This window comes from Oncorhynchus gorbuscha, linkage group LG13 (genome assembly GCF_021184085.1).
Source record: "Oncorhynchus gorbuscha isolate QuinsamMale2020 ecotype Even-year linkage group LG13, OgorEven_v1.0, whole genome shotgun sequence".
NCBI classification, from domain to species: domain Eukaryota; kingdom Metazoa; phylum Chordata; class Actinopteri; order Salmoniformes; family Salmonidae; genus Oncorhynchus; species Oncorhynchus gorbuscha.
The window spans coordinates 34,098,999-34,124,423 of record NC_060185.1 but is presented as its reverse complement, the minus strand read 5'-3'; the positions used below and the strand labels follow the sequence as shown (position 1 = coordinate 34,124,423).

Here is a 25,425-nt window from a genome sequence, read left to right as displayed (position 1 = left end):
ACCGTATAATGACACGGAGGGCTGGCATGCCAGCGGCGGGAACACGGCCAGTTCAGCCTCCGCTCACGAACCCATGCAGCTGGGGAGAGCTCGCCTCTCTCGGGAAGAGAGGGAGAGGCGGAGATCCCAAGGACTCTGTCTCTACTGTGGTAGAGCAGGCCATTTTATCCACTCCTGCCCGGTAAAAGATCAGGCCCGGTAGTAAGCATGAGGCTACTATCGGGTGGTGTCACCACAGAGAAGACCTCATCATCTACTCTCCTCCCGGTAAGACTAAGATGGGCCACCCACACGCACGACACCCAAGCCTTACTGGACTCAGGAGCAGAGGGTAATTTCATGGACACCAAGCTCGCTCACAAACTCCAGATTCCTATCAACTCACTCACGCACAAGATATCCGTCAACGCTCTCAATGGTCAAGAACTCCCCAACATTTCTCACACCACTGAACCTATCACACTCATCACTTCTGGCAATCACACTGAGACACTATCATTTCTACTCATGGACTCACCCCTTGCACCATTAGTTCTCGGCCACCCTTGGCTCACCCAACACAACCCCAGAGTTGACTGGGTTCATAAATCTATATCCATGTGGAGTAACAAGTGTCTTGAGTCCTGTTTAGTGTCTGCTTGTTCGTCTGTGTCTGATTCTGTGTTTCTAGAAGGAGGTGAAGGAGTAAGTCCCGTGCTGCTTCTCTTCCTCCGCATCGTCCCTATGACTGTGCAATAGAATTATTGCCAGGTGAGTCTCCGCCTAAAGGCAAGTTATATTCACTCTCTGTTCTGTAGAGGGAGGCTATGGAGATATACATCTCTGATTCTCTGGCATCTGGATTCATTCGTCCTTCCTCTTCTCCAGCGGGGGCGGGGTTCTTCTTTGTGGGGAAGAAGGACGGATCTCTGCGTCCTTGCGTTGATTACCGTGGGTTGAATAACATCACAGTGAAGAATACCTATCCCTTACCGTTAATGTCCTCAGCCTTTGAAAGTTTACAGGGAGCATCCGTGTTCACTAAGTTGGATTTACGTAATGCATATCATTTGGTTCGCATAAGGGGGGGGACGAATGGAAGACCGCGTTTAACACCCCCAGAGGGCACTTCGAATATTTGGTCATGCCTTTTGGCCTATCCAACTCCCCAGCGGTTTTCCAGGCACTCGTCAATGACGTGCTGAGAGATATGATTGATCAGTTCATATATGTTTACCTGGATGACATACTGATTTTTTTCTTCTTCTCTCCAGGAACACGTTCAGCACGTCAGACGAGTGCTTCAGAGGTTGTTGGAGAATGGACTTTTTGTCAAGGCGGAGAAATGCATTTTTCATGCACAATCCGTTCCATTCCTAGGTTACATCGTCTCGACTGAAGGTATTCGCATGGATCCTGACAAGGTTAAGGCTGTGGTGGATTGGCCTAGCCCAGATTCCCGTAAGGCCCTACAGAGGTTTCTGGGATTCGCCAATTTCTACCGGCGTTTCGTTCGCAACTTTAGTCAGATAGTCGCTCCTCTTACCGCCTTAACCTCCCCAGAGTGACGTTCAGGTGGTCCAATACAGCCGAGGCTGCATTCGCCAAACTCAAGAGCCGCTTTGTTTCGGCTCCCATCCTCATAGCTCCCAATCCCTCGCGTCAGTTCGTGGTGGAGGTGGACGCTTCAGAGGTGGGGGTAGGTGCGGTACTTTCCCAACGTTCCTCTTCTGACGACAAGATGCACCCTTGCGCGTTCCTTTCCCATCGGTTATCACCTACGGAACGCAACTACGACATTGGCAACAGAGAGTTGTTGGCAGTGAAGTTAGCACTGGAGGAGTGGCGCCATTGGTTAGAGGGGTCGGGGGTACCTTTTATAGTTTGGACCGATGACAAGAATTTGGAATATATCAGAACCGCCAAGCGACTCAACTCCAGGCAGGCGCGGTGGGCACTCTTTTTCGGACGTTTTGACTTCTCTCTCTCGTATCGCCCGGGTTCCAAGAATGTCAAACCTGATTCCCTTTCTCGCATTTTTGACCATTCCGAACGCCCATCCACTCCCGAGTGCATCCTACCTGGGACCCTAGTGGTCTCCACACTCACATGGGAGGTTGAATCGAGGGTCAAAACGGCCTTAGAAGGGGTAACGCCTCCGCCTGGTTGCCCGCCTAATCGGTTGTTTGTGCCGGAGGGGTGTCGGTCCGAAGTTATTCGGTGGGGGCATTGCTCCAACGTAGCGTGTCATCCAGGAGTCAGCCGCACTAGCTTTTTGGTTAAGCAACGCTTTTGGTGGCCACTGATGGCTCGTGACATTCACAGTTTCATCTTGGCTTGCTCGGTTTGTGCCACTGGGAAGTTTGTTACCGGCCTTCCACCCTCCCAGGGCAAGACAGTTGTTTTGACCGTGGTGGACCGGTTCTCGAAGGCGGCTCATTTTATTCCCTTGCCTAAATTACCATCTGCCAAGGAGACAGCGGTAACTGTCGTGGATCACGTCTTTCGCTTACATGGCCTGCCGATGGACGTAGTTTCTGACAGGGGGCCCCAATTTGTGTCCAAGTTTTGGCAAGAGTTTTGTAGGTTACTGGGAGCGAGTGTCAGCCTGTCTTCAGGGTTTCATCCCCAGAGCAACGGTCAAACGGAGAGGGCCAACCAAGATTTGGAGAGAGTGTTGCGATGTTTGGTTTCTAAGAATCCCTCTTCCTGGAGTCAACAACTCTCTATGGTTGAGTACGCTCACAATTCGTTGCCAGTGGCAGCCACGGGTCTCTCTCCGTTTGAGTGTAGTTTAGGTTACCAGCCACCTATCTTTCCCAGTACGGAGTCCGAGGTCACTGTTCCCTCCGCTCACGCTTTCATCCAGAGGTGCCGTCACGCATGGAGCAGAGCCCGTGAGACTCTTCTCCGGGTGGGGGCGCGCACCAAGGCTAAGCCCGATCGCCACCGGTCGAAGCCTCCGGTATACGTCGTTGGCCAAAGAGTGTGGCTTTCTACTAAAAACATTCCACTCCGATCCGTTTCGAACAAGCTTGCCCCCAAATTTATCGGCCCGTTCAGAGTCACCAGGATCATTAGTCCGGTGGCGGTCCGGCTCAAGCTTCCTCCGGCATATAGGATAATTCATCCTACCTTTCATGTGTCTAAAATAAAACCTGTGTTTCAGGCACGCATTAACCCGCCGGTCCCGGTTCCCCCGCCGCCACGACTTGTTGATGGGGAACCCACCTTTTCTGTCAATCGTATTTTGGACTCTAGAAGGAGGGGACGCGGATTCCAGTACCTGGTGGACTGGGAGGGTTACGGCCCGGAGGAGAGAAGTTGGGTACCTGCTAGGGACATTCTGGATCACTCCCTTATCGATGATTTCAATCGACAGGTAAATTCGCCTGGGAACGCCAAGAGGCGTTCCTAGGGGGGGTATTGTCACGGTTCATGAATCCACTGCCTCTCTCTCTCTCTCTCTCTCTCTCTCTCTCTCTCCCGTGTTTGTGTGGGCGTGGTTCCCAATCTCGGCCTGATTGTCTGCGCCAGCTGGAACCACTTATCTTCCCTTTATATGTTCTGTAACCAGTGTTTCTTGTTGTCAGATCGTTGTTACTTCCCTGAGGTTGTGTCGTGTGTCAGTGCTCATCTCTCGCCGCCCTTGTGTGGATTATCTGCTGTGCTCCTTCCTTCCCATCCGGACACACTCCCCTGGATTTCTCAGCACGCTATCACCGGAAGATGCGCCCTAGTCCCTGGGTCGGATTCCGTCTGAGTACAGTCTGTCTGTCCTGTTGCTGATATAAATTGTATTCATTAAACCATCGTTGCTTGCATCTTGCATCCGCCTCTGTATTGTCACACCACCATCAGAGCTGTAAAAGAGGCCTTTGCCCGCAACGGAGTCGCGGAGGCGGTAGTTTGAGAGTGTCAAATCAAATCAAATTGTATTGGTCACATACACGTGTTTAGCAGATGTTATTGCTGGTGTAGCGAAATGCTTGTGGTTCTAGCTCCGACAGTGCAGTAATATCTAACAAGTCATATCTAACAGTTTCACAACATATACCCAAAATACACATACATCTAAGTAAGGAATAGATTGAGAATATATATGTCAGAGCGGCATTAGACAAAGATAGTGGCATAGTATAGAGTACAGTATATAAATATGAGATGTGTGGTGCAATATTTACACCCAATTAAAGTGACTAAGATACCGTAGAGTACAGTTGAAGTCAGAAGTTGACATACACTTAGGTTGGAGTCATTGAAACTCGTTTTTTAACCACACCACAACTTTCTTGTTAACAAACTATAGTTTTGGCAAGTCGGTTAGGACATCATCTTTGTGCATGACACAAGTAATTTTTCCAACAATTGTTTACAGACAGATTATTTCACTTATAATTCACTGTATCACAATTCCAGTGGGTCAGGAGTTTACATACACTAAGTTGACTGTGCCTTTAAACAACTTGGAAATCAAAAATTGCAAATCAATCCCAGAACAACAGAACAAAAGTCCTTGTGAAGATAATGGAGGAAACAAGTTCAAAAGTATCTGTATCCACAGTAAAACGAGTCCTATATCGACATAACCTGAAAGGCCGCTCAGCAAGGAAGAAGCCACTGCTCCAAAACCGCCATAAAAAAAGCCAGAATACGGTTTGCAACTACACATGGGGACAAAGATCGTACTTTTTGGAGAAATGTCCTCTGGTCTGATGAAACAAAAATAGAACTGTTTGGCCATAATGACCATCGTTATGTTTGGAGGAAAAAGGGGGAGGCTTGCAAGCCAAAGAACACCATCCCAACTGTGAAGTACGGGGGTGGCAGCATCATGTTGTGGGGGTGCTTTGCTGCAGGGGGGACTGGTGCACTTCACAAAATAGATGGCATCATGAGGAGGAAAATGATGTGGATATATTGAAGCAACATCTCAAGACATTAGTCAGGAAGTTAAAGCTTGGTCGCAAATGGGTCTTCCAAATGGACAATGGCAAATGACAATGCCATCACAAAGCTCTGACCTCAATCCCATAGACAATTTGTGGCCAGACCTGAAAAAGTGTGTGCGAGCAAGGAGGCCTACAAACCTGACTCAGTTACACCAGTTCTGTCAGGAGGAATGGGCCAAAATTCACCAAACTTATTGCTGGAAGCTTGTGGAAGGCTACCGAAATGTTTGACCCAAGTTAAACAATTTAAAGGCAATGCTACCAAATACTAATTGAGTGTATGTAAATGTCTGACCCACTGGGAACTTGATGAAAGGAATAAAAGCTGAAATAAATCATTCTCTCTGCTATTATTCTGACATTTCACATTCTTAAAATAAAGTGGTGATCCTAATTGACCTAAGACAGATAATTTTTACTAGGATTAAATGTCAGGAATTGTTCAAAACTGAGTTTAAATGTATTTGGCTAAGGTGTATGTAAACTTCCGACTTCAACTGTACATTAAGAGATGCTTTTAGTGATAATCTGTGAGAATGCACATCCGTAAGTGACTGAGGTATACTAGTCTAATTGTGTCCCGTCACGTCCCCTAAGGTCAAGTTAAGCCGCAGAGAGAGTTCATTATAGGGGAGGCCCCACTCAAGCTGTAAACAGGATTGTGTCACGTCAGCACTGGGATGACCTCCATCCTCCCCAGGCTGCTCTTAGATGGCCAAACCTTGGCAGAAGAAGGGACAACGTGGGGCTGGCTCTCTAGCAGTCTCTAGTGTGACTGACTGGGGAGGAATGTCAAGTTTAACAAAGGCTGTTTTCAGAGACTGTAAAACCAAATGCCCCAGACAACAGCCTGTGGATGTGCACCTACTGGTCACAGGGGGAGGTGGTGCCAATACAGCCCTGTCTGCCAGGGAGGAATTGTAATAACACAATCAGACTAAATGTTTAGAGGGTTCTAAAGGCCTCTCAGTGAGTCACCACTGTTACCAAGGTCACACACCATAAAGGCTCAATAAACATTTTGATTCTTGCACAGGAATTCCTTATTATTATGATAAGTACTATGCTACCAATGGTCCCATATTCTGACCAGATCTGTGCTAAACCACTACCAGATCCTATAGCCTTAGTATAACATGAAACATAAATAAATTATTTGATTAATAATCCCATCAACAAGCATATTTTTTAAGTCCTTCCATTGCACTGAGCAACATTAACACAAGATACAATTCATTTCTGAAGTGGTCTGGCGAGGTGATTGATTAGGGTAAATGGCACCACTTTCACCTGGGGATGTATCACTCTTTGAAGATATAAATAACACAGCCAAGGGTGCATAGAGGGGAGAGACAGAGACTTCGTCCCACACAAGCTGCGTCCCCTACATAGTGCACTACTTTTGACCAGGGCCTATAGTACTCTGGTCAAAAGTAGTGCACTGTATCGGGAATAGGTTGCCATTCAAGACGCAGACACAGTGTGGGTCAGGCTTTAATCACAGCTTGGATGGGTTGTGGTGGCACTATGGTGGAGAGATGCTGTGGGACTGGGTTAAATATTGCAGTAGATGAGGGGAACCTGCAGGCTTAGAGTCTGTCTCCCTGAGGGAATAAACGAGGATGTTCCTCCACACTGAAATAGAAAGGTAAATAAGAAAGGAATGAAGTCACCTATTTCATGACACACATGTTGGAAAGTTCTGTGTTTTCTGTTTGATTATCTGTTTAAATGTCATATCTTAAGATAAAACTAAGAGAACAGATATTTTTCAGTTACAGCTGTCTGGGTGTATGTTGGTCTGAAATAATTATGTAATTGTTTATAACTGTAGCCCACAGCTAAGAAGCAATGACTTGCTGATGTTGTTCTCTCAATATAAGTATCCCAACTATTTTGCTTATATGACTAGGAATCATTAGGGTTTGTTTGTTCTTTATTAGCCAAACAACTGGTGTTCACTGACAAACATTTGGATCTGCCACTTTCTAGGTATTGGTCTTTTAACAACACAGGAATGCACACAGGAAAACAGACAAGGAAATGCCACAGAAATGTTGTTTGCAGCAACTCCTCCTGAAATATGGAGGTAGTAAAGGTGGGTGGTAGCTCAACATTAATTTTCAGGAAAAGTGGGGTATATGTCATATAACCATCATTCTCATTGATTTGAAGATCATCAGACCCCATTCAAATTGAGACTTTTGTGTTAATGTTGTGGTAACCTGGCAGAGGTGCTATGTTGTTTGGTTGGAGGGAACGTTAAGTCCAAACCTGCTGTTTATTCTTCAAAGGGGCTGTAAACCATCCCAACACCGGTGTTTAAACTTAATTAACACTTTTTTAAAGGATCTTGACTCAGGTCTTGACCTCTATTCATGTCTGTCAGACAAGGAATCATTCTCAAAGTGATCACTGACATAGGATCGACTCCATTACACAATTGAAAGAAATTAAATGCCCTAGGAATGTATCACCACAGAAATATGCCTAATTGTGAAATAATATTAAGGATATTCCTGAATGGAAAACTGAAATAACATAATTTGCAGTGCACCATTTCAATTTAATGTACTCATTAGTTGATAATAGGGGGTTTGAGTCTAATAAGGCTCTATAAATTCTTGACACATTAACTACTTAGCTATACACTATACAATTAATGCATGTATTTACAAGTTGCATAAAAAAAGGAATTCGTTTTCTGATAAAGGTGTGTGAGAGCCCCTGTCAGTCCCAAAAGTGGTACAGCTCATCTGCCCGGGCAGTCGCTATAGAGAGGAGTTGCTAGAGAAGCAAGTAAGCGATCTGCTGTAGAACAGACGTAGAAGCGGAGCGAGGCCGAGAGAAAGTACACCGGGAGATCATGGCGAAAAGATTGCTACTCGATTATCACAAGAGTCTGCCGCTCAATGGACTGCACGCTTCTACAGTTTTGCTTCTCATTTATGGGTTTACCTGTAAGTTATCAGTTTCATTTAATTGATCTATTTACGAATGTATTTTAGAATTCTGGATATTGAAGTTGTACTGTAGCTACTGTACGTGGTAAAGTAGCTGGCTATGCTAACGGGAATGCTAATTCTATGGTCCATAGAATGGGAGCGACCTGAGTGCGGTGCTGTGCTGTGCTGTGCATACTCGCGAGTTAGCGGTTTTGTTGGGACGAATAGGTTTTTGGCCTGAATTGTCTCTGGTAAGTTAGCTAATATTCCCTCAGTTAGAGTATGAAACTAAGGCTAGTTAACGTTCTAGTATTCTCTCCATTAGGTACATTATTTCTAACAAATGTAATGAAGTTCACTTTTTCCCCGGCATCTTTCGAATCGAGATGAGCCATTGAAAAAACATAAATGTCGCTTGAGATCTATTATGTGGCTTTGACCGTAACTAACGTTTCTTAGCTTGCTACAAACAAAGGGAAGCTATCTGATATAGTGTGCTAAAAACTTACTAGGTGTCAGACCATTTCTTTTGTTGTGGGCTTTAATGGGTTTTGATGTTTCTATTCTTTCATGAGTGGAATGACAGACCATGCAGTGATTTGAATAGCAACAAAGTTTTAAGAAAAATGTCTGAGAGAGAGAGAGAGAGAGAGAGAGAGAGAGAGAGAGAGGGATATTTCGCACTGAAGATTTAGTCACGGTATCATGTTTCATTGATATCGAGGTTGACAGTGATTTAGCAAATTATTGGAATCATGAAATCCTAAATGACTTTTATCGATTTAACCTCACATTCATCTCCTAATAATAAAGACTTTCATTTCCTAAGTCCCATGCCACCTGTCAGTGCATATGCAGCTGCTTGAGGAAAATGAGGTAGTTCCACTACAAAGGTTGCAAAGTTTGAAAAATGTGTAAATAAATGGAATAGAACGTGTAAGGCAGAGGAGAGGCAAGCAGGGGAGAGAAGAGGAGCCTCTTAAGGCTGGGTGTGTGTTGTGGCAGGAGAAAGGAATACATTTCAGTCACTGAGAGAGGAACGAGGAAAAGCACTGCAGCCGCAGAGTCTGGAAGAATTGACCTGCAGTTGGGCTCCATTCCAGAGCACCTTCCAGTCTCGCTGTCACAAACAGAGCAGCTGGGGAGGGAGGCATACTATACCCCACTCTATGGATATGTCCCAGATTGCACACTATTCCATTTATAGTGCACTTATTTGACCAGGGCCCATAGAGCTCTGATCAAAGATAATGCACAATATAGGGAATAGGGTGTAATTTGGGACAGAACCTATACTATACCCCATACTCATAGCAGGACACAACACATACTGTACTATTTTATGATAGTAAAAGATGAACCAGGGCAGATCATTAACCAGAGCAAATAACAGTAAATCACTGATCTGTATTATTGTTGACCCCATTATAGCTGAGATTGGAAATAACTCCCCTTCCACACACACACACACACACACACACACACACACACACACACACACACACACACACACACACACACACACACACACACACACACACACACACACACACACACACACACACACACACACACACACACACACACACACACACACACACACCTGCATGTATGCCATCTTTCTCACTCTCTTTACGACCACATTATTTATGGGGTTCATAAATCTTGCCAGTCAGACAGTAGATGCTTAGGAGCTATATTTTTTATTGTAAAACATGATGTCGTGTGTAGACTAGTGTTGGACAGTGTGCTAGGGATTCTTCTTTGGACTGTGGGGGATTTTAAGAAGGGCATATTTGATTGAGATGGAGGGTAGGCGAAATTCCCTGAATGTGTCATTTTCAGTGCACCCAGTGTAGAAAGACTGATGTCGACTGAGGAGGGGAGGGGACAGTCACAGGCGTGGTTCCACCAAACTGTGAGGTCTGTAATTGAAGACCATAGTTTGGTGATTTCTTTTTTTCAGGGCTGTGTGGTTCCTTCACAATATAAATAAATAATGTAGTAATGGAGCCACCTAAATTACAGGCTCAAGATGAAAATAGATTTGAAAAAAAGAACAGGTCTAATGTACCATACTACAGCATCAGTTTGGCTTTTAGCTTGTTGTGACTTTGAAGTTGGAGGACATCACACTACCGAGCTCGCCAGTTTGTAGTCCTAAAAAACAGAAATGAGTTAGCATTTTCTAGCTCTGGTTTGTTGGCCATTAATGGGGAAAGAATGAGGTTCTGGGATATATTAAAATGAGGTCTGAGGTTAACACAGGCTTAGGAGATCTTATACGTTTTTGTTCAATGTGATAATATCAGTCAGGTAACATGACCTTTATGAATTATGAAGCCTTTATGTGCTTTATGTGCTTGTTTCGATTACGTAAATGCTTCAAAATTCACAGTGATATTAGCTGATGAAGATTATTTCATAGAACAACAAGTACTGTATAAGATATCCTAAGCCTGTGTTACCGAATACCTTATTTTAGTTTTTTAACCAAAACCCCCACAACAACTCCATTCATTTCCTCATAGGCTTCGGCCAACGAGTCATGGCAGAGTTAGCCTCCGTTAGTGCCTACAAAAAGGCACCATTACTGATGTTCTGTATTAGTCTCTATGTTACTAATTAATTACCATTATTTTTCTTCCTCTTATTGGACAAAGTCTTCAGAGCCACCCAAACTATTTTGAAACTATTTCAATAAGTCTGCACACGACACATCAACTCTTGCCATGCTATATTTTGGAAAAGCAAGACATTATAATTGCTATTGGTAAGCTTAGCTATACAAGGCTTCAAAAGAAGGTGTGTTTGGGGTGCACATCTATGATGAGCAGCTGTTGTATCCCATCTGATCCTCTCTTAATCTCACTTGTGAGGCAGTAGCAAATTCGGTCTGAAATCACCCAGTCACATTAAAAGGCTCTTTTGAAATAAGGCCCATCAGCAGATGACTGTTGTGCTTTATTGTGGGAAGTGACGGCTGCTTGCTGTTTGGAGAGCAGGCTGGCTGTGTGGAGTAGGCTGGCTGTGTGGGGAGCAGGCTGGCTGTGTGGGGAACAGGCTGGCTGTGGGGGGAGCAGCCTGGCTGTGTGAGGAGCAGGCTGGCTGTGTGGGGAGCATACTGGCTGTGTGGGGAGCATGCTGGCTGTGGCCACTGAGGCTACTGAGCTCCCACCCTCCACCCCTGACAGACTGTCAGAACAGAGGTAGCTATACTTCCCAAATGGCACCCTATTCCCCATAGTGCACTACTTTAGACCAGCCCTATGGGCACCATTTGGGATGCAGTCGTAGCCATGCAGGCTGTACAGCAGCACCCTGGCAAGTACTAGAGTAGTAGTCCATTAGCGAATGTAACAGAGTGACCTCCAGCCCTGGCATCATGGGACGTCCGCTCGTGAACATGGCTCTACCGGTAAGCAATGCTGCTGCCTGTTAGCCTGTGACACAGCACTACTTCCAGAGCTCTATTTTCCTTTTAGAAAGGAATCGGTATCTGTTTCAGTGACATGATGTTTGATTAATTTATTTCATAACATGCTGCTGTTTAATATAGTTTTAGGAAGTAGGCTATACTGTTCTGATTCGAAACACTGTTGTTCTGGAATGATCGAAGTCAATCTGAATGCTTCAATCACTATAAAGTTGTAAAGATTCCATTAAACTAGTTGACCTACATCTTCATTTTGTGGTGTGCACTAGGCTATTTACATGTAACTACACAGTAACGAGGCTAAGTTTTTAACTTACAATTCAACCATTACGCTATTTCATGTAGGTCTTATTTACCTGTAGTTTCATGCAAAGTAACTAGGCAACATGATGGCACACGGGCAACCTACGTGTTGCCATTTCTTCTTTGAGTCTTCCATAGCTATACGTGGGTGGCATAAATGGCTTCCAGATATTCGTCACAGTTATTGACCATACTGTGAATGAATAGAGGCAACCTTTAAAAACTATTTTGCCTACTGCTGTCAGGAATTTAGTTTTTCCACCTGGAGAGCAGATCACAGCACGCACCTGATGCAAATGGGGCATTGTGGTATAACAGTGAGGTATTAAAGAGTGGAGCAGGGTAGGCAGGATGTGCACAGTCAGCAGAGTCGTCCCTCTAGGAAAGGAGCTCATGTGTTATGAGAAACTAGTGCGGCTCCTTTTTCACCACTCACTCTACCTTTCACTCACTCAACTGCCAGTCGTAATGAACCCACACACATGCAGTTAACTCTGTCACGTATACCTTGGTACCTCCTGCAGACATGATCTGTTGATGTATGTGATTTAAGGAGACAGTGCTTTTTTTGATTTCCACATGCTAATAACCCTCACACTTATGACAAAGGCTAGCCTAAATGCCAAAAGTAAAAATACTTTTATTCTGGGATAAAAAGCACTTTTCAAACATCATAAGCACATCAGCTGGAAGACCATCAAAAGTTCAATCAACAAAAAGTAAGCTAGCTTCTTCCTGATTTTCGCAAGTAATCAGCTCCTAGAGTGACAGTTAAGCGAATAAATGACCATTTGAATCATACTCTTATCTCCCCTATAGTCCTAGCTAAAACAAATCAAACCAAATTTTATTTGGCACATGCGCCGAATACAACATGTAGACCTTACTGTGAATAGCTTAACTACAAGCCCTTTACCAACAATGCAGAATTGAAAAAACAAAGTTGAGAAAATATTTTCTAAAATATTCATGAAATGAACTAAAATAAGAAAAAAAAGTAACACAATAAGATAACAATAACGAGGCTATATACAGGAGGCACTGGTACCGAGTCAATGTGCAGGCATACAGGTTAGTCGAGGTAAATTGAGGTAATATGTAGATGTAGGTAGGGGTAAAGTGTCTATTTATAGATAATAAACAGTGAATAACAGCATCGTAAAAAAGGGGGTCAATGCAAATAGTCTGGGTAGCCATTAGATGAAATGTTTAGCAGTCTAATGGCTTGGGGTTAGAAGCTGTTAAGGAGCCTTTTGGATCTAGACTTGGTGCTCTGGTACCACTTGCCGTGCGGTAGCAAAGAGAACAGTTTATGACTAGGGTGGCTGGAGTCTTTGACAATTTTTAGGGCCTTCCTCTGACATCGCCTGGTATAGAGGTCCTGGATGGCAGGAAGCTTGGCCCCAGTGATGTACTGGGCCATACGCACAACCCTTTGTAGAACCTTGCGGTCGGATGCAGAGTAGTTGCCATACCAAGCGGTGATGCAACCAGTCAGGATGCTTTCAGTGGTGCGGCTGTATAACTTTATGAGGATCTGAAGGCCCATAACAAATCTTTTCAGTCTCCTGAGGGGGAATAGGTATTGTCGTGCCCTCTTCACGACTGTCTTGGTATGTTTCGACCATGATATTTGTTAGTGATGTGGACTGCCAAGAAACTTAAAGCGCTCGACCCACTCCACTACAGCCCTGTCGATGTGAATGGGGGTGTGTTCGGACCCCTCTTTCCTGTAGTCCACGATCAGCTCTTTTGAGGGAGAGGTTGTTGTCCTGGCAGTGTCTCTTGCCTCCTCGTGTAGGCTGTCTCATCATTGTCGGTGATCAGGCCTACGACCGTTGTGTCGTTGGCAAACCTAATGATGTTAAAGGAGTCGTGCATGGCCACACAGTGGTGGGTGAACAGGGAGTACAGAAGGGGACTAAGCACGTACCCCTGAGGGCCCCCGTGTTGAGAATCAACGTGTGACAGATGTGTTGTTGCCTACCCTTACCACCTGTGGGCAGCCCACCAGGAAGTCCAGGATCCAGTTCTAGAGGGAGGTGTTTAGTCTCAGGGTCCTTAGCTTAGCAGTGATCTTTGTGGGCACTATGGTTTTGATTTCTGAGCTGCAGTCAATAAACAGCATTCTCACGTAGGTGTTCCTTTTGTCCAGATGGGAAATGGCAGTATGGAGTGCAATGGAGATTGCGTCATCTGTGGTTCTGTTGGGGTGGTATGCAAATTGCAGTGGGTCTAGGGTTTCTGTAAAAGTAGTGGGTCAGACTAAGCTCACAAGTAGTCCTAGGATAAAGCACTTAGTAATAGTGCCTCCATGATCAGCCTCAGTCCTTGACCAGCCTTTTAAAGCACTTCATGGCTACAGACTTGGGTGCTAGAGGGCGATAATCATTTAGGCAGGTTACCTTGCCATTCTTGGGCACAGAGACTATGGTGGTCTGCTTGAAACATGTAAGTATTACAGACTCGGTCAGTGAGAGGTTGAACATGTCTGAAGCCACTTGCCAGTTGGACTTGCCAGTTGGAGTACGCACCCTGGTAATCCGTCTGGCCCTGCGGCCTTGTGAATGTTGACCTGTTTATAGGTCTTACTCACATCGGCTACAGAGAGCGTGATCACAGAGCCAGTGCAGTAGGATACAATCGTAGCCCCGTATTGACACTTCGCCTGTTTAAGGGTTCGTCGGAGGGCATAGCGGGATTTCTTATAAGCATCCAGAATAGTGTCCTGCTCCTTGAAAGCGGCAGCTCTAGTCTTTAGCTCAGTGCAGATGTTGCATGTAATCATAGGCTTCTGGTTGGGATATGTACATATGGTCACTATGGAGACAAAGTCATCGATACACTTATTGATGAAGCCGGTGACTATGTGGTATACTCCTCAATGCCATTGGATGAATCCCAAAACATATTCCAGTCTGTGCTAGCAAAACAGATCTGTAGCTTAGCATCCGCGTCATCAGACCACTTCCATATTGAGCGAGTCACTGGTACTTTTTAACATTTAACATTTAAGTCATTTAGCTTCCAGAGCGACTGTTTTTATGACATCCAGTGGGACAGTCACTTAACAAACTTCCTGTTTTTGCTTGTAAACAGGAATCAGGAGGATAGAATTATGGTCAGATTTGCCAAATGGAGGGTGAAGGAAAGCTTTGTGTGGAGTGAAGGTGGTCAAAAATGTTTTTGCTTTGGTTGCAAGAGTGACATGCTGAAAGAAATGAGGTACAACGGATTTAAGTTTTCCTGCATTAAAATCTCCGGCCACGAGGAGTGCCGCTTCTGGCCTTATACAACTCTTTGAGTGCTTGTATCGGTTTGTGGTGGTAAATAGCTACTAAAAATATAGATGAAAACTCTATTGGTAATGGTGTGGTCTACAGTTTATCACGAGGTACTCTGGTGAGCAAAACCTTAAGACTTCCTTAATATTATAGATTGCGCACCAGCTGTTGTTGACAAATACACACAGACCACCACCCCTCGTCTTACCGGAGGTTGCTGTTCTGTCTTGCCGATGCACAAAACCCCCAGCCACCTGCATATTATCCATGTCCTCGTTCAGCCATGACTTGGTGAAACATAAGATATTACAGTTTTGAATGTCCCGTCTCGAACAGAGCTCATCCAGGATGTTCTCCAGTGATTGCTTGTTTGCCAGTAGGATGGATGGTATAGGCGGATTATCCACTCACCAATGAATTCTCATCAAGCACCCAAATCTGTGCACCCTGTGTCGGTGTCTCTTCTTCATGCGTATGACAGGGATTTGAGCCTGGTGTTGTAAATATTTCACCTCCGATTCATTAAAGAAAAAATATTTGTCCAGTCCAAGGTGAGTAATCGCTGTTCTGATGCCCAGAAGCTCTTTTCGGTCATAGGAGATGGAGGCAGAAACATTATGTACAAAAAAAGTTACAAACAACGCGAAAAAAACACACAGAGTAGCAGGAGCCCGTACAATGGCAGCCAGGTACTGGAGCCTCGGGGGGGCTAGGTGAATCAAACAGGGAGCTACTGTGTCCTCGTCCCTGTCACCAAGGACATTACACAAAGAGCTTGTTTGTTTGCATCGCTCCTCTCTCTCTTTGTAGTTACACTGGAATGTTCTAACAAGGGACTGCCATGTGGAGGGAGCTATCTGGGGAGCAGAGCTGTCGGAGTAGCAGGGTACAGAGTACAATTTCATTCTCCCCCAAATGGCACCCTATTCCTATCTTATTGGCACCAGAGGAGAGCATCGGTCATATCCCCGGTGAGTGCGCACTGCGCATATTCACTCTTTATCATGGTTGGGTCAGTGCCACTTAAAAGTTTGTTTTTGGACAATCATTTCCTCCTCCAGTTTAGATGTCATATTCTATTTGTCTCCCCTTAACGTAGGTCTATTATATGGACAATGTCGTTTTTATTGATCAGGGTCGGCAGAGTAGGCTTCCCTGTAATTTAGCCTAAATTATGACTATCCAATCTACTCCACACATTACGAATAGTAAGTCTGCAAATGCGATGGTGCATGGAATGCTTATTATAAAGGTGCATTTTTATGGTTAAAATGTACTTCCCCAAACTTAAAACTGAAGCTTATGCATAGGCTAGTGATTTTGCTGTTCTTTACTCGTCTTGTTAGCTGAGGAAAAGTAAATGTGGACAGTTATTCTAACATCTTCAAAATGTGCGGTAAGGACACACATCATTGCATCCTCGACTTGCGTGTTCTGTTAAAATGAATTACCATAATCTAAATGTGATTACTGTCATTCTGAGCACCATGGGTGGATGGCCTAATCAGGTTACACACCCAATGCATTGTTACAGGTTTTGGTTTTTCCATATATGTTTTGAGGTTGGACCTTAGCACGTATAGCTTGTTAGCACGTAGGGCGCACATATTTTTGTCAACTCGTTAGTCAGTATGTACCACCTGTGCTGGTTGCCATCTCGTTAGTGGGAAGGTGTTTTACCTGTGCTGGCCCAGGAGCTATTTAAGAGTAGCGCTCCCTATTTGATTTCTAGAAAAACATTCCTTTTTCTAATTTCCCTCATTTCATTTTGTTCCATCATTTTGGTTTGCTTCCTATCTTTTATGATTGGTGTGGGTTTTTCTTTTTTGACTCTTGGGCAAATTTAGTGGACACTCATTCTGGGCATCTTTAAGGTTCCAGATTTGGCTGCTAGTCAACTTTCAGTGGATGCCAAGTGTCTTTCAGAACCCCTCCTAAAATCCATCTCTTTAGTTTTGGTTGTTGTTCAGTGACTTTTTGTTAGTTCTCTCTTGTTTTTGATCGACATTTTTTTAACAGCATATGGGTCCGGTAAATAAAAAATGCTGCCGGTCAAATGTCCGGCGCCACATTTTCATAACGGAAACTCTGGTGCAGACTGAGTTGCATGGTCATGTTCACTGTTGCTGCACTATCATGGTGAAAAGTATATTGGACTGAGGCTGATCATGGAGGCACTGTTACTAAGTGCTTTATCCTAGGACTACTTGTGAGCTTAGTCTGACCCATTACTTTTACAATCCATCCTTGAGGCTAGGCCTACATGGTGAATGAGGCCTGTCAGAATGTCTTACTTAGGAAATACCTATTCACATGCTATTTACTATTGCCCTTCTCTGACATTCTGAGCTTGGATCACAATTACAAGGAAATCTGGCCTTGTGTGAATCTTTGGATTCTAGTGTACATTTGGTTGTAATTAGTGCAAAATTAGCCAGATGGTCAAGCTATGCTGTGCGTGTGATGGACATTCGCTCTTCAAAGTCCTGTCACCACTGCTAAATTTGGCAAAGAGCATTTTCACCACCCATCACTACCACTGAGGAATTTCTCAGCTGAATACCTTTCAAGTAGCCTGACTTATAGGACTACTTTCTGCCTGGTCGTTGACCACCAGTGATGAAAAGCGAGGTAGATCATAAGAATGGCACAAGGCTTAAATCCTCCCTCCCGTGCCCCAGATCACAAGCCTGAAGCCTACGTGTCTCAAATGATGTCAGACACCCAAACCCAGGCACTGTGAGGCAGCCAAAAGACCTTGTCCACTAACATGGAGTAATTGATTTGGCTTTCGGAGCGACCCAGCCGCTTGTTTAAGATATACAGCAGCTATGTCTCTAATGGGATTTCAGACCACCATGTCCCAACTGTGGCTCTGCCAACTTTTACTTTCCTAGTTTACTTCTCCAAGCTAGGCAATCCTAGCTAGGCAATCCCAGCGAGGCTATCCCAGCTAGGCTAGCTGTCTATTCACATCCCTCTTTGGCTCTGTAGGTACTTTCAACTCACCACTCACCAGACATCTCTAGACTGCATTGCATCCCAAATAATAATAATAATAACAAATGGCACCCTATTCCCTATAAAGTGCACTACTTTTGACCAGCGCAAACCTGGTCTCCTTTTCTGTGTTCATTCCCAGCTCACAGTGAGGCTTATGTGATGAAAAAGCTGGATGGATCTTCGTACTGCTTTGAGTTTGAATATAATCTGACAAGCTTTGATGGTGACATGGGGTGCAGACTGAGGCTTCTGTGACTGTCATTGTGTTGATGAAATTGGTCTACATGTCAACAACCCAACTAGGCTACTCTTTACAAACAGTTGAGGAGATGGATGATAGATGATTGCTCTGTTTTCTTACGACATGATTGTCAGTTAGCTGTGGTTTTTATTGTGACTTTACTTTGAATTGTGAAAGCAAGGGAACAAAACAACTGGCCAGTTCTATTTAAAGTTTAAAAAGGAATGCTGTTATATTTCTAATTAGGCTTATTCACGAATCACCCTAAACAAAGTCAAGGAGACAAGGAGAAGTAAAGAGAAGATAGGACAATAGTACCATCTGTGAATGGGAGGAGTAGTAAGCATTTGGCTGGGAAGGATTAGGACAATAAATAGACACTTATCATTCTGGGTGTGTTTTAGTCCAGACAGTTTTGATTGTTTAATATGGGTCCCGAGCGATGGTGGTTACACATCTCTCCTTATCTCCTTAAAAAGAATGGCAGAATAAGCAAATCATAGCAATCCTAACTGTTCTAAGTGGGTGGTTCAGTGTATCAAGACAGATTACTGCACTAATCTGGAGGAGGAAAAGGGTGAGACGAAGAGAGCATGAGGGAGAGAGTTGGAGTGGCTAGCAAGTACACGCCTTCTGGTAGGATGCCACACTGACCAAGCCAGTGCTTTTACGGGGCACTGGAGCACACACAGTTCACTGGATTTGTTTTGGTTGTGTTTGGTTTCCCTTCCACCTCAATTGTTTGTGCTGATTGCTGACATGGGCAGTGATGTAGACTGTTTGAGAACAGCCAGAGCACCAGGAATGATTGACGCAGAACAAAAAGTAAATCTGTATACTAGTGTAATGCTCCCAACGTGTTTAATTGGACAATGTTTCAACCCCAAACTGGGTCTTCGTCAAATTATTGGCACAGTACTGTGCAGTGCAATGGAGCTGGGACGATAAACCGAAAGTTGACACCGACAATATCAATCACTTATTGCAGGCTTTCAGCTGACATTGTTCATTACGATGAGTAGCTTATACTAGCGAAATGTGAAGTTTGAAATGAATAACATTTGCAAATATGGGTGATTGTTAATGAGACAATTGATGGCTACAACCATCAAACTAGTAGTAGTTTAAAGGATATTTAAACAATTGTGGTGCACATTGTTATAAACTTATTATTCTATTTATCATTATCGCATCAATTCAGGCAATTTATCACAGTATCGAATCGCTCCGCCATTTCCTGGTTGCTAAAATCGAATAGTTAATCTAATTTCAGTTTGTGACAAAACAAGCAATGTATAGTGTAGAGCCCTTCAACTCAACTCTGGACCTCGAAGCCAGTTCCAATGCATATTTTTCATTTGCCCTTCTAATCAAGGACTGATTTAGACCTGGGACACCAGGTGGGTGCAATTAATTCAGGTACAACAGAAAACCAGTAGGCTCCAGACCTGTAGGGAAGGAGTTGAATCCCCAATGGTTTACAGAATCATTGTACCATCTAAACCACTGTGAAATGTTTTCTCAATAACCAAACATATTATATTTTCAGCTGTTTGGAGCTGGTGTACAAAACTGAAAGTAAAAGACGCAAAAACAAAACTTCACTTGAAGCATAGAAATAGCACACATTGAACAGATCTACCTCTTCTTAGACTTGCTTTCAATGACAGCTATAACTCATATTTTTATGTGAATTTGGTCAGGTCGCCCAAAAAGTTACATATTGCAGATTTAAGTGTCATAATAAATAGGCACTAAAAATAAATTATATACAGTGCCTTCAGGATGTATTCAGACCCCTTGACTTTTTCTGCATTTTGTTAGGTTACAGCCTGTCACGTTCTGACCTTTATTTCCTTTGTTGTGTCTTTATTTAGTATGGTCAGGGCGTGAGTTGGGGTGGGTAGTCTGTTTGTTTTTCTATGTTGGTTTTTGTGTTCAGCCTAGTATGGTTCTCAATCAGAGGCAGGTGTCGTTAGTTGCCTCTGGTTGAGAATCATACTTAGGTAGCCTGGGTTTCACTGTTGGTGGGTGGCTGTTTGTTTCCGTGTGAGTGTTTGTTGCCACATGGTACTATTTTGGTTTTCGTTTTCATCACATCGTTTATTGTTTTGTATTTCAGTGTTCAGTTCGTTGTTTAATAAAACGTCATGAACACTTACCACGCTGCATCTTAGTCCGAACCTTACAACTCTTCAGACGAAGAGGAGATCTGCCGTTACACAGCCTTATTCTAAAATTGATTGAATCATTTTTTTCCCTCATTAATCTACACACAATACCCAATAATGACAAAGCAAGAACAGGTTATTACAAATTTAACTGATATCACATTTTCATAAGTACTCAGTACTTTGTTGAAGCACCTTTGGCAGCAATTGCAACCTTGAGTCTTATTGGGTATGACGCTACAAGTTTGGCGCACCTATATTTGGGGAGTTTCTCCCATTCTTCTCTGCAGATCCTCTCAAGCTATGTCAGGTTGAATGGGTAACGTTGTTGCACAGCTATTTTCAGGTCTCCAAAGATGTTCAATATGGTTCAAGTCGGGACTCTGGCTGGGCCACTGAAGGACATTCAGAGACTTTTCACCGAAGCCACTCCTGCATTGTCTTGGCTGTGTGCTTAGGGTCATTAATTATCCTGTTAGAAGGTGAACCTTGCCCCCAGTCTGAGGTCCTGAGCACTCTGGGGCAGGTTTTAATCAAGGATCTCTCTGTACTTTGCTCTGTTCATCTTTGCTTTGATCCTGACTAGTCTCTCAGTCTGCCGCTGAAAAACATTCCCACAGCATGATGCTGCCACCACCATGCTTCACCATGCTTCACTGGATGGTGCCAGGTTTCCTCCAGACATGAAGTTTGGTATTCAGGCCAAAGAGTTCCGTCTTGGTTTCATCAGACCAGAGAATCTTGTTTCTCATCGTCTGAGAGTCTTTAGGTGCCTTTTGGCAAACTCCAAGCGGGCTGTCATGTGCCTTTTACTGAGGAGTGGCTTCTGTCTGGTCACTCTACCATAAAGGCCTGCTTGGTGGAGTGCTGCAGAGATGGTTGTCCTTCTGGAAGGTTCTCCCATCTCCACATAGGAACTCTAGAGCTCTGTCAGACTGACCATCGGGTTCTTGGTCACCTCCCTGACCAAGGCCCTTCTCCCCTGATTGCTCAGTTTGGCCTGACGGCCAGCACTAGAAAGAGTCTTGGTGGTTCCAACCTTCTTCCATTTAAGAATGATGGAGGCCACTGTGTTCTTGGGGACTTTCAACACTGCAGACATGTTTTAGTAGCCTTCCCCAGATCTGTGCCTTGACACAATCCTGTCTCTGAGCTCTACGGACAATTGCTTCGACCTCATGACTTTGTTTTTGCTCTAACATGCACTGTCAACTGTGGGACCTTATATAGACACGTGTACCTTCCAAATCATGTCTAATCAATTGAATTTACCACAGGTGGTCTCCAATCAAATTTGAGAAACATCGCAAGGATGATCAATGGAAACAGGATGTACCTGAGCTCAATTTCAAGTCTCATAGCAAAGGGTCTGAATACTTATGTCAATAAGGTATCTGTTTTTAATTTTTTAATAGATTTACAAAATATTTTAAGATCAGTTTTCGCTTTGTCATTATGGGGCATTGTGTGTAGATTGCTGATGATTTTTTATTTATTTTATCCATTTTAGAATAAGTATGTAACATAACAAAATGGGATAAATGTCAAGGGGCCTGAATACTTCCTGAAGGCACTGTAAATCATATTGTTTAAGTGGCTGAATATGGTCTGGTTATTCGACAAATTGGATGGTGAAACATCTTATCATCCTATCATCGTTACTGGTGATTGCATTTACAAGCGATTATTGAAAGGAAGAATAGACAGCCTTGCTCAGCAGTTTTGATCCAGTTCACTTGGCTAGTTAGGAACTTGTGCTTAAGTAAAATTATGATCTATATCAACCATTTATGTTCTAAGTTTAAACAAGTTCATAGCTTCACTAGAAGCATCCCCCTTATTAAGAAGGATTTCTCTAAAGCAATTGCCTGCATTTCTTTAGCAGACTAAAGCAATCATGCATACATTCTACATGCATCGCCCATCCCTGGCGTTAAAGCCTGCTCTACCAACTAAGTATTATATCCTATATTTCTAGCCTAAATTATCAAGTCATTCTCAAGGAAATATACAGATGAACTATTTTCTTGGACTGTTAGGAAACAATATATTTTGTGATCTGTGTCTCAGTTAGAGGATGCTTGTCAACTACAATGAGGGAAAAGACTGCTCCCTGCCTCCCTTCACACAAGAGGAATGCTCCTGTTGCCCCTTACGATAGAGTTGTCAAAATAATGGATTTACTGTAGGACCTGAAGAGAAATAAAGTAGCCTATTACCTGATATAATAGGCTACTTTAGGCTCTACACAAGCGTGGACATGGTTTAATTACATCATTTTTGATATTGAACTAGTAAATTTAAACAGATTGTATTTTGGTTATAGACACAAATCAGATGATAGACTTGTTTTCCTGCTCTTCCTCAAGCTGACTGACAAAAAGAAGACTGGGGCATGGGAACGATTGCAACATTGTGCTCGCTCACTAATCCCTCCCCATTGCCAAGATTCTTAAAGACCATTTTCTAATTATAGCCAGGCACTGCAAAGGCAGACATCGTTAATAGGCCTGTGAATTTAAACAATCATTTAAAAAAAATGTAGCCTATAGCTTGTCACAAATACAGATCCAATCTCTCTGCACCCATTCCTCTGCTGAAATCACCATGCTGAAAGGCTTCAATTAGGAAAGAGCAAAAGCAAATCTTTCTAGCTTCAAACCCTGTATTCTGTTTTTGAATAATTTGGTAATTTCTTGTATAACAAAGTAACCCGTTTGAGGTATAAGCATATCCTATATAAATGCAATACATCCTGTATCTAGCCTACGTACCATTGATTAAAGTAATTGGTGAGGCACTTGTGTAGCCTTGTTGATGTTTGTATTACTTTGAGATGGATAAAATGACTAGAATCTGTCCTTTGTGTTTTTTCAAATATAGATGTTACACAGAGACAGATGACACAGCTCTCAGAGTTCAGTTTAGCATAAAGTTGCTGGGAGAAGGAAGGCACATAATGTAGTAAAGATAGAGATGGTGTGTGTCCCAAATGACACCCTGTTCCCTACAGTGCACTACTTTTGACCAGAACCCTCTGGAGGGAGTATAGGGAATGGACTGTATGTTGCCACTTGGAACACACCCATAGAGATGGAGATGAGAAGGAAGGTGGGATCTGAGTATGTACGTAGCATAATGAACGTGGGTATCCATTATCACATGGGTATCCCTCGTCCAAATAAAGGAAACCCCCTGGCTCATAAATATTTTAAACAAAATCAGTATTCACAGAATCACAGGAATTGTCTCTCTCAAATACAAAGGCCACACTCATTATCCAAAGTGTGTGCATCCCCATAAGATTGAAACATAATGCTTTCATTCTATTTGAGATCTCTTTCCCTTCTGTGTCCCCATCGCATGTCTTCCGTCTCTACGAATCTCCCACGTGTTTCCGTTCCGATGTTGTCTGAAATATGACTGACTACATCATCATCATGTAGCAGTTTAGACTGAAGTAATGTCAGGACTGCTAGATCACTGATTTTTGAAGGAGTTTGTTAGCTACTGCTAACTAAAAATTCAGGCAAACAGTTTAAGAAGTCTGAAAAGGGCAAGAAAAATCCCTGGGAATCATTTTAAAGCCAGAAGAAAAACAATCCCATTTCCTCCAGGGTCTCTGTGGCATGTAGGAAACTGAGAAATTAATGAAACTACAGTAACAGTATTTAGTTGAGGATGTTGATGAGTTTTTGTTTTTTCACATGAACTAATTACTATCTGCTGGGATTTGTATAGGCATCAGTCTCCCAGACAGTGAGACCCCACCTATCCCCCTAAGACTCTGGCTTGATGTATTTCAGTCTATTTCTGTCTGTGTGTAATTGTTAGTGGAGTTGAGGTTGTGATTTTAAACATAGTTTGTGAACCAGAGAAAGTACCTAGTCCTTCAAAAGAGACTCTTGTGTGTTGTGAGTTTTGGAAGGAAGTCCAGTGCCCAGCCCTTATTAGCTCAGATAGTATACTGTCGCCTGGAGTGTCATCCGTCTGTATCTGTGTGTGTTTCTAGGCACGGCTCACTGCTGGATTTACACTTGAGCATTGTCAGAGAGACTGTATCCAAAACAGTTCACTAACCCTATAGTGCACTACTTTCGACCAGGACCATGTGGCTCTGGTCAAAAGTAGTGCACTATATAGGAAAAATAGTTTGCCATTTGCGATGCATCCAGAGCGACTGCTGGAATGAACTGCATACGACTCGGCTCTACTCCTTCACCCAACTGTTGACACAGCGCATAGTGGGGTGGGAGATGCTTGTTTGGTATAGTGTTCAGTCTGTGGTATGGAAGCCTACACGATCGGCTAGATTGTAATGAGTATGACAACATATGTGAGTTACAGCAAAAATAGCTCAGCTTACCACACCTTTGTCTTGTCATGACTCTGTAAGTGATGTTTGGGAATGATTCAGTAATATATTCAGATAAATGTATGAAAAACAAATCATAAAGCACTTGTCTCTAAAGACTGATTGAATAGACGCATTTCAATTTTCTGGTTGTCGCATATGTCGTTACAATGTATTAGCCCAATAATTTTATGGTTGTCTGACTGAGTCTGGGTGGAGAGAGAATGTTTTCAGGCCTTAGTAACGTCAGCTCCTGAGTTTCTGATTCTGAAAAGGAAAAAACAACTTCCACAAATAGTCAGTCTGTGTGTCAGCTAAGCTTGGCATATTAGGCTTACAACTCATGCCTTTTGTTGACCAGGGCCGTAGGGTGCTGGTCAGAAGTAGTGCTCTATAGGGAATAGGGTGCCATTTTAAGACACTGTCCTTTTCTCCTTGCTCCCCCAGAGCACCACGCCTGACTGCAACCCCTCTCAGACTGTCACATTTAATTAAAGATCAGCTCTTAAACAGAAAACAGAAATCAATAGTGTTAGCGTACATAGTGTCAGGATGGGTTGCAACCTCGCGACACAGTGGACAATAACTATACTCTCTAAGATCTGTGAAGGACGATGTCTGCCAGTGTCCTTAAGCAAACCAATACATCCCTGCAGTACTCAGCAGTCTGGGTCGTGTGTTGTGGTTGGTTGCAAGGAGAATGTGGGACATGTTGATGAAAATATGCAGTCACAGGGATATGAGTATTAGCCTAATT

The 25,425-nt window shown here is 43.4% G+C and overlaps 1 protein-coding gene across 5 annotated transcripts in view; it reads left to right on the top strand.

Moving 5' to 3' along the window:
- The first annotated feature begins 7,747 nt into the window (after positions 1–7,747).
- Positions 7,748–25,425, top strand: part of LOC123992763 — a 107,757-nt gene continuing 90,079 nt past the window's right edge. For all 5 annotated transcript variants that reach the window (XR_006831309.1, XM_046294257.1, XM_046294258.1 and 2 more), the window contains exon 1: positions 7,748–7,891. Coding sequence is in view for 4 of the 5 variants with exons in the window: in XM_046294257.1 (XP_046150213.1) it covers positions 7,798–7,891 (94 nt within the window). In the remaining variant the exon portion in view is untranslated. The remainder of the gene's footprint in view (positions 7,892–25,425) is intronic.